The 12898-nt window shown below is 34.2% G+C and overlaps 1 protein-coding gene across 1 annotated transcript; it reads left to right on the forward strand.

Annotated features, from left to right (window-relative positions):
• Window positions 1-361: 361 nt before the first annotated feature.
• Window positions 362-5912, forward strand: LOC121409500 (calcium-activated chloride channel regulator 4A-like). The gene is made up of 6 exons (XM_041601418.1): window positions 362-562; window positions 894-1028; window positions 1606-1756; window positions 3416-3532; window positions 4080-4301; window positions 5273-5912. Exons 1-6 carry the CDS (start codon window positions 389-391, stop codon window positions 5770-5772), a joined length of 1299 nt encoding a protein of 432 aa, XP_041457352.1. The 5' UTR covers window positions 362-388; the 3' UTR covers window positions 5773-5912.
• The last annotated feature ends 6986 nt before the right edge of the window (window positions 5913-12898 follow it).

The following is a 12898-nucleotide window of genomic DNA, read 5'->3' on the forward strand; positions in this document are numbered from 1 at the left end:
TATTTTTTTAATCAAATTGTAACTTATCCATACTGTACACTGTTATTTTATATTGTTATTAAACTTGTTTGTGATATGTGTAAAAAAAATTGTTTTGCACGTTATAGACTTTATACTTCACATTTAATCAATGTCATATCAGATTTTGTAATCTTCAATTTTCCTCTAATATTGATAAAGAATTGAAAATTTCGGAGGTAATATTGATCAGAAATCACAATTAACCATGAAAAGCAGCATTGCCACTAAGTCGTTGATTGAAAGCAATTATCATTGCTTTCATGGTCGATCTAAGAAGAATATATTCATGATATTGCCTTACACACCCTTGCAGATTGTAGGTACATCTCTTAAAGTAGACTCTGCTAAGATCGAGACCACCACGATCATGATCGATGCTGCTCTAGGATTGGATACTATCATGACATTCACATGGGCGGCTAATCCCATCATCTTCACTGAATTGACAGGACCAGACGGAACCAGTTTGGACAGCAACGATCCAGAATATAATATGAATACGAGCTCGAAAATTACAACCTTCACCATCGGAGATGCTGAGGTACAATAACTCGATTAGAAAAAGATAAGTCTGAAGCGTGTACATGCAATAAAGAGGGCATGCCTTGGATTTAGTATTGATTAATTGATGGATTTTTCCCCCCAAGTATAACATATGACATGCAAATGTACGATTTGGAGTATCGAAAGGATAATCCATGGAAGCCGACTTGGTTGTACAAAAATAAGACAAATCTGTTGTTTCTATGCCTTTTTTTACGGTAATGACGAAATTCAACAGAATGGAGACTAGTAAAATATATTTGACCGAAGGCAAGATGAATACTTCATGCATATATTTTTTCTTTTCCTTTTACTGTGTCATCTCTTAGCCTGGCTTGTGGGACATTGAAATCAGTAACCCAGACTTTAACAGTTTTGCAGAAGAAGTTAGTATGAACGTAATCTCCAAACCTCGTTCGCGAAATGTTTATCCGCCGGTTGTCAATAGTTTCTTTGGAGCAAAGGTACATACGTTCGGAAATTCATTTTCTTTTATTGCTTACTTCGTCTGTTTTTTTATTGCCTCATTCTGTGTCCAAGAGCCTGTTTCGTAAAACTTTTTGTGATAATATATTTACAATAAGAGTTAAAAGCTATTGATTTTTTTTTAATCTGGTAGTATGAATTTGGTATAGAAACTGTTCATTTGTTATTAACAAGTCTAGATGAACGGGCAAGTCCTTTACGTCTGTTTTTAATCCTTTTAGTAATAGCATATTCCAGTTAAATCTAATATGAAAAACGCTCACTTTTTCACAATATCTTTTTGGTTAACATGTCCAAGCGACCTTATCCTCCCCATTTCCTTTACAATTGAGTATATTCTCTTCCTTTTGCGCCAATACCTCCTTAGTCAAACGCTTATGACTAGAGAACCTTTGGTGATATTGTCTCTCAGCTTGCAACTAGCGATTTGCTATCAGTTAAGTATGATATTGTCGTATTCAAGTGACATCATTTAAAAATGTAAGGATGTGACTGTATACATGTATGTGCTCAAGTATTAACTTTCAAATCTGATATCAACTCCCATCCATTTAGATTGTAAACTACACTTCATTTCCCCTGGTCGAGGTCTATGCCTATGTCCATACCAACTACCAACCGGTGATCGATGCGACGGTGATTGCTACAGTAGAGAGTACAATATCAGGGAATATGACAACCATCCCACTCCGGGATAATGGACTAGGTTAGTCAGAAAAAAAAGAGTCTGAGTTGTCAGAAATTCAGTCTTAAAGTTGTTTATACGATTCCCAAGCACACACGTTTATCATAGTTAGAGCTAGGTGCACACAGGCTTTTAACAAATTTGGGGAACTGATCATTTGGCCGACAAGAGAACAGATTAATCCTCACTAGGATTATTTTTTTACCTATCATCCGAGGACGTCATCGGTTCGGTTAATCATGCCAATCGGTTCCTCGTCTTATTTGTAAGCCGTGTCTATAGTAAACGAATAATTTGTTAAAAATATCTATTCGACCAATTAAATCCAAGTCCCGTGTGTGTCTGTGTGTGTGAGGGTGTGTGTGTAAAGGGTACGAAGTGTCTTCGATTAGCGGACTGTATGCCCACGTTATGTCTAAAAAATGAGCCAGATTGGCGGATTCAATTATACATTTTTAATTTACCCAGCACTTTGTTGAGTAAGTGATAAATGAGTCACCAATTGTCCAATTACTCGAATGTGTGTGTATGTGTGTGAGGGTTTGGGTGTGTGTGAAAGTGTGAGTTTGAGGTATACATTAAAAAAACACATTGGAATATTATTTGTGTGCGTGTAAAATGTCCTTGTGCTTCTCCCCGAAGTAGGCCTATTAAATCCAGGAAAACTCCCAAATTAAGAGAGTAGTGAATAACTACGACAGTAAAACACACATCCATAGAATGCTGGTTATCAAGTTGATGTAATCATGTTAAGATATTACTTTTTTATTATTGTTATTCATTTATTTGTTATTATTATTTTACTTTTTGTGCTTTTCATTTACTGTACTAAGTCATCAGCGGGGTGGATTTTTTTCCCTCACTGGAACTATTTAGTCTTCCATATAGGAAGAAAAATGTTGATGATTATTGTCATTTAGAGGCCTTTTCTATAGTGTAATAGTATATCCAAATAATCTTCAAAAGGGTAAGTATAGATTCGTGTGTAAATCAAAATAATATCATCGGCTACGCGCTTCCAGATCGATTATTTCTACTTTATTTGCATCGATTTCATTCTGATTTTTTTTAAAAATGTACATACTACAAACATTAAAAAATTATTGATTGAATGATTGGTTGGTTGGTTAATTGTATGATAAAGAATTTAATTGACGTTTCAACAATTAAATTACATAGCAAGGAACAGGAAAGCATAATGAAATGAAATTAAATGAAATGACATGTCATGAGCACTTCCTGGAAAGTGTGTGTGTGTGTATTTGAGTTTTGTCAGACGTGTATCAATCAGATATGATTATTTACGTCTGGGACCGACCTTTAACGTCACCATCCGAAAGACGTGACCAGGGCTCGAACCTCTGCATCAATTTGTAACTTCCCCACATAGCTTGGATTACAGGCGCACGCCACAACGCCCGCCACAAAGCATTAATTGTGAATTCTAAATATCTCTGAAGTTACATTATAAATCAATTATTTTTTTGTTCATCAACTATATTATACGAAATGTAAACGTCTTTGAAATATATTGAGATTACTGCCTACATATGAGATTAGCTAAGAAAATGTACAAATAACTAGATTTTAAAAAGGGAAATTGTATGAACAAAAATCCATAAGCCTTGCAGAAAAAAGTTCGCCCAAAAATTTGACTTTCTTCTCCTTCACACTTTTCAGGAGCTGATTTGATCACTGGTGACGGTATTTACTCGGCTTATTTCCTGGACTTCTCTTCAAATGGACGTTATGGCGTTAGGGTAGATGTAAACGGAAAAACAACATCTTCATCAAATGGTGAGTTGTGTATACTTTATCCAATTGAACTTCGTGCGGATCATCAGTTTGCTCAAAAGAAATCTTTTTCTAAAGTTATTTTTGTGTGTTACACTCAGTAAAATTTGTTCCATTGAATTGGAGTGAACATTTATTTTCTTACAATTTGACATTTCTCATATAAATAAAGCAAAAACCGATATACATGTAGAACAAACACAATTAATATCAATACCATATTTAAATCATAATGGAAGAAGGCGTAAAACCCAGAAAAGTTGATAAGTTTTTACCTCCTGAAAAGAAATATGTCCAATATATATAAATATATATATACATGTATATATATATATATATATATATATATATATATATATATATATATATATATATATATATATACATACATACATATGATTGCTTGTGTTGAGAAAACATTAGATCACATTAAGGATTTCTTTTCAAGGAAGAAGTGATTGTTGTACCAAATTATTAATTGAATCAAATCAATATTCGTTTAGATAATGTACTCTATGCAGACGCTGTGATATCTGTTTTCTTGTTTCAGTTGGTCTGAGATCGAAACGAGATAAAGCAACGTTTCAAGGCTTCCAGCGTACAACTACGGCGGGTGTCTTCCAAGTCGAAAACTACTCCCCGGGTCTTAATGTTGACATCTTGGCCCCATCTAAGATCGCTGACATTACGAGCGTTGAGAGAACCTACGATGAGAATAGAAATGTAACATTGGTATGGACAGCTGTAGGGGATGATTTGGACCAAGGAACTGGTATGATGCAGCACCCTTCTCAACCACAATGGCCTGTATTCTGAAGTCGGGTTTAATTTAAACTCTGGTTTAAAGTTGTGGTTTAACTATATGGAAAGCAAGTTGTTACATAAATCTCTAAGAGTAAAGTTTCAATGTACAAGTTCATTTGACTCCCTGAACATTATCAACTGCCTGGGAAGGATAAGTAAGATAGTTGTCTCCACCATTAAATAATAAGTGAAGAGCACATTTAACATGAAAAACATTTACTGTAACACAGAATTTTTAAACATTTGGCTTCCCATAATTCTAACACAGATTTAAACCATGGTCTAAGTTAAACCTGACCTTATTTCAAATAAACATTTATTTTCCTCCATTTTACAAAATTTCTTCATTTTTAACAACAAAAATTCATATGAAATCAATATCCATAAATTATGTAAATATATACAGCTTATGTGTACAGAGGAAGGCGGAGGTCCCTATAGAAGCACATGCTTGTGGCGGAATACGCCTAGAATACTGGCATATGGGTGTGGGAGTAAATGGTCGACTGTGCTTATTAACATAACAATGTTACAAAGAGTGTATTCTGAAGTTTTCGCTCGATTCTGTGATTGAGAAACAAACGTTTTATCACAAAGAAGACAATCACTTCAATTTTGTCGACCTGACCCAAATTTTCAAATGTAAAATCACAAAATGCATCCATTGAAACACGCTTTTGTTTGCTCTTATTCACTCATATCATCATTCATCATAATTCAGAAATAAACTGCAATAGTAACCAACACTTATGGGAGGATATTTATGAACTTTGTTAAAGAGAATAGAACTTTGCAGGAAAAAATATAAGTATTTTTATTATGGAGGTGGCAATCATGAAAATATTGTTAAACAGTTCAATAAAGAATACATCCTCGATCTTAAAGAGTATTTCATTTATTTTGTACAGTACTTCATATTTTTTTTTTATTTTTACACAGCTGCCTCTTACGAGCTCCATTTCTCAGATAACTTTACCCAACTCCGAACCAATTTTACCTCTACTTCTGCCATTACCGATATAGATCTCATAGTCGGTAACCTCTCTCAAGTCGCTTCTTCTGGAAATATTGAATCCATCTCGTTTCTTCTGCCGGATGAAGACTCAGATGCTATCTTTTATTTTATAATAAGAGCCTGGGATGAGGCTGGCAACGCGGGTCCTTTATCGAATATAGTATCCGTCTCAAGGCGCCGTGTACCTCCGACCAGCATGGTGCCGACTTCCAAATCATCCATGGCGCCGACTTCCAAATCACCAGCAAGATTAGAGTTATATATCATATTTATCATTGTAATTTCCTGTATCGTGTTCTTGGCTTTACTCACTTCTTCCATCGTCATTACTGTAATTTGTAGACGTCGCAACCCCAGGAAGCCATCTGAAACGAATGATACTGCTCATATCAATTATGTTTATGAAAATCCAGAAAAATTTTGAAATTAAGTGAGTCATTTATTCGCCCGACGTCCAATTTAAGCATATATCTAAGTTTTGATGATGCAGATTTGAATACAAGAAGAATTCTGTACATTAACGATAAAATTTCAAACACTAATCACCATAACTATAACATGTGTGATAGGTGGATATACATGTATATATATCCTATATATGTATATATAAGTCATATATATATATATATATATATATATATATATATATATATATATGTACATACATGCATCCATAGTTTGAAATATGTATCAGATCAAGCTTGATTTGAAACCATATTTTAAAAAAAAAAACCTATTACTGTTACTCTGTGATTATAATACCCTTGTATTTGCAAACCATTGCTTCTTGTTTTTATTATTTTTTTAACATGTAGTTATAATAACAACGCCAGAGCTTTCAATATATTACTGCAGATACGAATCTGCTCTTTGTGGATTTTTTTTCTTCTGAAAAGAGCTTTTAACTATTTTGGTTATTCTAGTCGACCTAGGCTGACGATGTTTTCATATTGTTTTTAGATTTTACTATTTTTCTCTCATTTATACATTGTCATCCATTTATCAATAGTTTGCCCCTCTGATTTGCAATATTTGTAAAATGGAAATCAATGATACACGCCACAGTCGACGAGTCACGTGATTGTCTGGATCAGCATCTGGGATGAAGATCGCTGTTTCTTCAGATGTGTTACCCGTCATAATCTTAATGATTATTTTCGTTGTACTTCGTTGAGTCTAATATATTTGTATTTACTGATCACAAAACATGTTTACCTATGCTCCTTTATCTGAATACCAGGCGCGTTTTTTGCGCTTTGGGTACTGAAGCCCCCCCCCCCCTCCCTCCCCGCGGAAAAAAGATCCTATATGCATATGTATTGATGCAGTATTCCATTCATGTTGTGCTCTGAAATCAAAGTTCTTACTATTCAAATTTTCTCGGTCGGTAAACGCTCCCTCACAAATTACATTAATGTTCTCTTAAAGTGCGAGTATCTGGAGTCAATGATCTCTTGCAATATAGTAGAATGCCTTGCATTTTTTCTCCAAATTAACCCCCATAACTGACCAGGCACCACAAAACCCACAAAAAGTCGCCAGAAATTAAATTTTAGTTAAATAGCCCTTGTGAAAGAGGAGATTCTAAGCTTATAACTCATCAACAATGATTGACCATAACCCTCTCAAGTAAGAGGAAAATGCTCACTACCATGGAACACTCCTTTTGATTAAAAGGGAATTAACAATCACTTGCCTATTGAAGAGCACTTACTCTTCGACTATTGTGTATTGTATACAAAAGGAAGATTAGAAATAAGTAGAATTTCATTAGTATATAGGAATAATCAGATTGCCCCCCCAAACTTCACACACTGATTACGTACATCCCATCCATTAGTTTTAACAAGTATCAATGTTACATCTTATCCTGTCTTGAATTAATAGGGGTTCAAAGAGAGATAAAAACAAAACATGTTTACAATTAACTCAAAAAGACAAAAAGGTCAAACACTCAGAAATTACACTTTAGATTTGATACATCCCATCCATTAGTTTAAACAAGTATCGATGTTACATCTTATCCTGTCTTGAATGTATAGGGGTTCAAAGAGAGATGAAAACAAAACATGATTACAATCAACTCAAAAAGACAAAAAGGTCAAACACTCAGAAATTATATTTTAGATTCGATTGTTACATCCATTTTTTTAGAGTAAATAGGGGAAAATATACACTTTCAGAAACACTAAAATCTTGAATTCGAGCTTTCTGACCAAAATATTTTTAATTCGTTCTTATTGAAAATCACACAGTGCGACTGTTTGTGGATTTTGTAGTGCTGGATCACTTAACCCACCAACCAAGAATATAACAATACCGTGTTTTGTGAAAAGCGCTCCGAATTTTTGTAATTCTTTAGAATATAGGACATTTTTCATCAGGGAATATACTCCTTGATTGAGACTAAACTTATCTAAAACATATAGTTTTAGTAGAGTCAGGAGGGCTGACTCAGATAGGTTTCGGATGGAGAGAGGGGGTTAAGACAATGCACAAGATTTTCGGGGCGTTCTGAGCGCCAAATTATAATGCGGAATTTTGCACGTGAAGCACACCGAAAAATTTACAATTTTATATGTTTAACAGTATTTTGTGTTAAGTTTCATGTTTCTTTTCAAACAAATTTTGGCAATGGATTCTTATTTTTCATTTTTGTCAAAATTATTGGCATGGTAAATCGATATGTTTGCTGCATCCCCAATATTTTAAGACGTTCGCCCCCATAATATAGATGAAGAATTCTCGATCAAATATTTTTAAAATGCGATTTTTTTTTCGATCGGTCGATAAGCCCCCTCGCACGATATTACTGAGAGTTTTTTGATGGGGAACTTGCTGATTGGTCAGTATAAAGCTATCAAAAATAGCCATTCTCATTGTTAAAAGCAACTTTGAAAATTTGTCAAGCCCCCAGAACCCGCCCCCCCCCAAAAAAAAAAATAATAATCTAGAATCGCGCCTCATAATCATGTGAAATTTATTTATTATTCAGAGATCGGGCACTACTAGCCTGTAACAAATTTGGGTGTGAGTAGTTTATTACTGCACAATTTATAACAAACTTCGATGGAAATTTTGGTGTTATTTACTTTGTTTTTTCTCAATATGTTTAAATCATATATTGTAGCGCATTTTACTTTTAGATCTTCATGACGAGAAACTTGATCGTTCAGTGCCCTTAATCGTATATGTTATCTGGTAAAGGTGGTAATGGTAATGATGCTGATTTTTTTTTACCTGATTGCTAAGAAAGCATGAGTGCTTGTAAGCTAGCGACCAGAGGACTGACGGCGTAAGGTCCTCTCCGAAGGACCTCGTAATGAGGATTAATGCCTTACCAAAAGGGCACTAGCGCACCAAGTGGGAGTCGAATCCGGGTCACCGGAATCCGAAGCCCCCGATTTGTAGACTTATAGATTTGCATAGGCATGAAACAAATCGTTCGGATACTATATTTTCAATTATGTGGGTAAACTTGTCTGCATTGTAGAGCTATATATAAAACAAAATGCGTGTTTCATCCATCTCCATCATGTAATCATTAAAAATAATGTGTTTAAGGTGATTGTTGTTATAATCTTATTTCATTTTCATAAATAAATAACAGGGTTCCATATGGTTTCAATGAATAGTAATATAGACCTACACTGTGGCAATACATTCGAGTGATTATTTTCTATCCTTTGTATGCATTTAACGAGCTGGTAGTTTGATTTTTTTTTAGGTGATGGAGTCTTAATAACTGGAATGTACTTTTGATTCCTGGATGTTGTAATTCATAAAAATTATAGCAGACAAAGATATGCAAGAAAAAGATTCGTGTATTACCATGCAATGACAATGCCACTGAATGAAAGTTGAATTTGATTACCAAGAAGCACATTTATCAAATAAGTCTAAAGCCAAAACAAAATTATACTTACCATGTTTACATTCAGTTGTAACTTTGAAAAACTTAATTTCAACCCATATTATAATCAAGAACACTCGATTTTCAATGTGTTCGTGCATTTTGTTCGATGGGTCACGAGTACCTAAATTACATTGTAGTTATGTGTGTAGTGTGCGGAAGGTGTGGCGTGTGTGAGAGGATGGTGAAAGATCGAGTGATAAGGAAGAGGGAGAGAACATGTACGGTGTGTGTGTGTGGGGAGTCCATGGGGATGATTGTTCGTGTGCTGGTGCATGAACGCGCGTGTATGTGAGGATATTATGTTTTGTGTTTGTGTACGGAATTGTAAAAATTGCACAAAATATACAGGCGGACACTTGCGTGCCATACATGAGAGTGTCTTTGTGTGCTTATATCCTTATTAAGATTTTTATTTCAAAGCTCACAATTGCAAGCTCATATTTTTCATTGATTTGACCTGTTTCAAACCAACTTAACATCATGTTTTTCACTTTGATTATGTATTGAAAAAAGAGGAATCATTTTTTTCGTTTTAGTTATGTCGTTCAGATTTATTAAGAGATACATAAAAGCCAAATGTTATTATTTAGACATATTAAATTCAATCCAATCAACGGCCTTATGTGTATTTCTCAAATCTCAAGTCCAATATAAGGCCTTATCTACTGAAAATAATAAAATAGAAATATTGTTTTATATAACAAACCAATTTTGATTGACGCATATATTCCTTTTTGAATGTGAGGGCCATTCAAAATACAATGTTTTTTACTCCCACAGACCGACATGAAATAATTAAAGTAGTACAAGCTTTAACATCAAAGAAGTCAACAGGCTATGATGGTATTAGTACAAAACTGTTAAAGCAAATTGTAACATATATTGTTTCTCCATTGGAACATATTTTAACTTATCACTCTCCACTGGATGCTTTCCTGATCTATTCAAAATAGCCAAAGTAATCCCGATTTATAAAAAAGATGATCCTACCCAAGTTACAAATTATCGGCCTATTTTATTAGAAAGAATTGTTTACAAAAGATTGGATTCCTTTTTGTCATTTAATAAGATTATTACACCAGCCCAGTTTGGATTCAGAAAAAAAATTATCTACCGATTTCGCAATAACCGAATTGCTGGATAAAGTTGTAACTCACTTTCAATGAAAAAAAAATCACACCATTGCTTTATTTATGGACCTAAGTAAAGCTTTCTATACCATTGACCATGGTATTTTACTTCATAAGCAGTGGCGTAGCTAGGATTTTTTTCCTGGGGGGCACTGGGGGGGGGGTCCTTGCTTTTTCAGGGGGGCACCATTTTTTCCGGTGTGTGTGTATGTGTTACAAGGGCGGATCCGACTTTCGCCAATAGGGGACGGGGACCGAAATTATCTTCACCTATTATTTTCCCCTTTCAGTCACTTCTTAGTTTTATTCTTATAAAACAACATAAGCATGAAATAATCTCATAAGCCTTATCGAGCGATTTTTTTTTTACTTTCATGTGTTTTTTCCTGAAAATTTAATATCCTGGGCAATGTTATGTGTGATCCTGAACAAGATTCGTATGTAACTAGATGGTTACTGCGAACGCCATGCGCGAGCAGAAATTTTTATTAACTGTTCTAGCATTATCGAAAAAGGACCTGTTAAAGACTGCTTACAGTTACCCACGAAAATGATATATTTCAATAATGCGAGCGCGAAGCTCGAGCAAAATTTTTTGACAATCCTACCTAAAAATATGGTCATTCCAAGCACTTTTTGTATTAATAAATGGGATAGGTATGTATAACTAAACAATCGATGCGAGCGCGAAGTGCGAGAGTAAGAAAAGACCTAAAAGTCCTAAAAGCGTAAATTTTGTAAATCATAAATAGGATATAGTTAATTGGGTATTATTGATAATGCGATCGTGAAGCGTGAGCAGACAATTATTGATATTCTGATGTGAAACTGGATAATTTTAATACACTTTGAATAAAGAGCATGCAGGCTATCGTGCATGTTTTAGATTTAGACCTAGAATCTTGGCATTCTGAATACCTTTTTAATGGAACATTATGGAATACACGTACACAATAGGAACTTGGCAAATCAAACAATGTGACCACGCAGCGTGAGCTTAAAAAGCTGATATGCAGACCATAAAACAGATTTGTAAATGTCGATGTTCGAGCTCAAATACGTTTTGTATATTGACTTCAAAACTTGCTCCATATCAGCCTATTGAGCAAGATATGAATCTCATCGAACAGGCAATTCTGGCGCGAAGCGCAAGCAAATTTTTTTACAGTAACATGAAAGTTTTTTTTGTTGCAAGTTTTTTTGTTGCAAGTCTTCCCCTCACATTATTTCATTCCCTCGTCTTCCTTCTCTTATTTTCCACCTTTTTTCTTCTTCTTTTCCCTTTTTCTTTCCTTCTTTCTCCCTTTTTTTTGTTCTGCCAATTTTTTCAGGGGGGGCACACCAAATCTCAGGGGGGCACGTGCCCCCCAGGACCCCCCCGTAGCTACGCCACTGTTCATAAGTTGTATAATTACGGGATAAGGGGCATGGTTTGGTCATGGATTAAGAGTTATCTTTCCGTTAAATCTCCTGTATCGTTTATCAATTGCGGCGTCCCGCATGGTTCTATTCTGGGACCTTTATTATTTGTATTATACATTAATGATATAGTAAATTCATCTTCCATTCTTTCTTTTATCTCATTCGCCGATGATACTAATATTTTGTTATCTCACAAGAACTTACCAGAATTAATAAATATAATGAATTTAGAATTAAATAAATTTCATCATGGTTTAAATGTAATAAGTTATCTCTTAACATAAGTAAAACTCATATTATGCATTTTCAATCATCTCACAGAAATGAAAATTTTACACAAGATATAAAAATTGATAATGTGCCTTTAGATAAAAAAAAGAATACGTAAAATTCCTTGGTTTCACAATAGACAAGCATTTATCAAGGACTCCACACATAAGCAACGTGTCTTCCTCTGTAGCTAAGGAATTGGTATACTATGTAGACTAAAAAAATCTTACCAGAGAAATCTCTTGTTATGATGTATAATACATTGATTTTTACCATATATTCACTACTGTAACCTCATTTGGGGGAATAGCTGCAAGACAAGGCTTAATCATATAATTTTATTGCAAAAGAAAGCGGTTAGAATTTGTTCAAAATCTGCATAACTTTCACATACAGACTCACTTTTTTATCGTCTGAAAATGTTTAAGATAAATGATATTAATACTTTACAAATAGCAGTGTTTATGGATAGATATAATTACGACATGCTACCTCCAGTATTCACGGATTTATTTTGATATAATAACAATTTACACTCATATCCAACAAGAACATGCAGTAATATTCTCTTAAACAATCCCAGGACAATATTTGCACATAAAACACTAAGACATCATGGACCTGATATTTGGAATGCATTGCCAGATTCAGTCAAGCTGACAAGATCATTTTATTCCTTTAAACGCACTTAAAAAGGATTGCAATTAAACAAATACCTAACCAAAAAAGAGAAAATCATTACCATTGTTATTATTATTTTAATTAGACACTGAATATTATCTAGAACATGTATAAATTAAAATCAAACAACA

The sequence above is a fragment of the Lytechinus variegatus genome, chromosome 2, assembly GCF_018143015.1.
Source record: "Lytechinus variegatus isolate NC3 chromosome 2, Lvar_3.0, whole genome shotgun sequence".
Classification (NCBI taxonomy): domain Eukaryota; kingdom Metazoa; phylum Echinodermata; class Echinoidea; order Temnopleuroida; family Toxopneustidae; genus Lytechinus; species Lytechinus variegatus.

Excerpts from the sequence above, each read along its gene's own strand:
- LOC121409500 (XM_041601418.1), top strand. The coding sequence starts at position 389 with ATGATCGATGCTGCTCTAGGATTGGATACTATCATGACATTCACATGG. Across the intron at positions 3,533-4,079 it reads AACAACATCTTCATCAAATG|TTGGTCTGAGATCGAAACGA; the intron begins GTGAGTTGTGTA and ends TTCTTGTTTCAG. Across the intron at positions 4,302-5,272 it reads TGATTTGGACCAAGGAACTG|CTGCCTCTTACGAGCTCCAT; the intron begins GTATGATGCAGC and ends ATTTTTACACAG.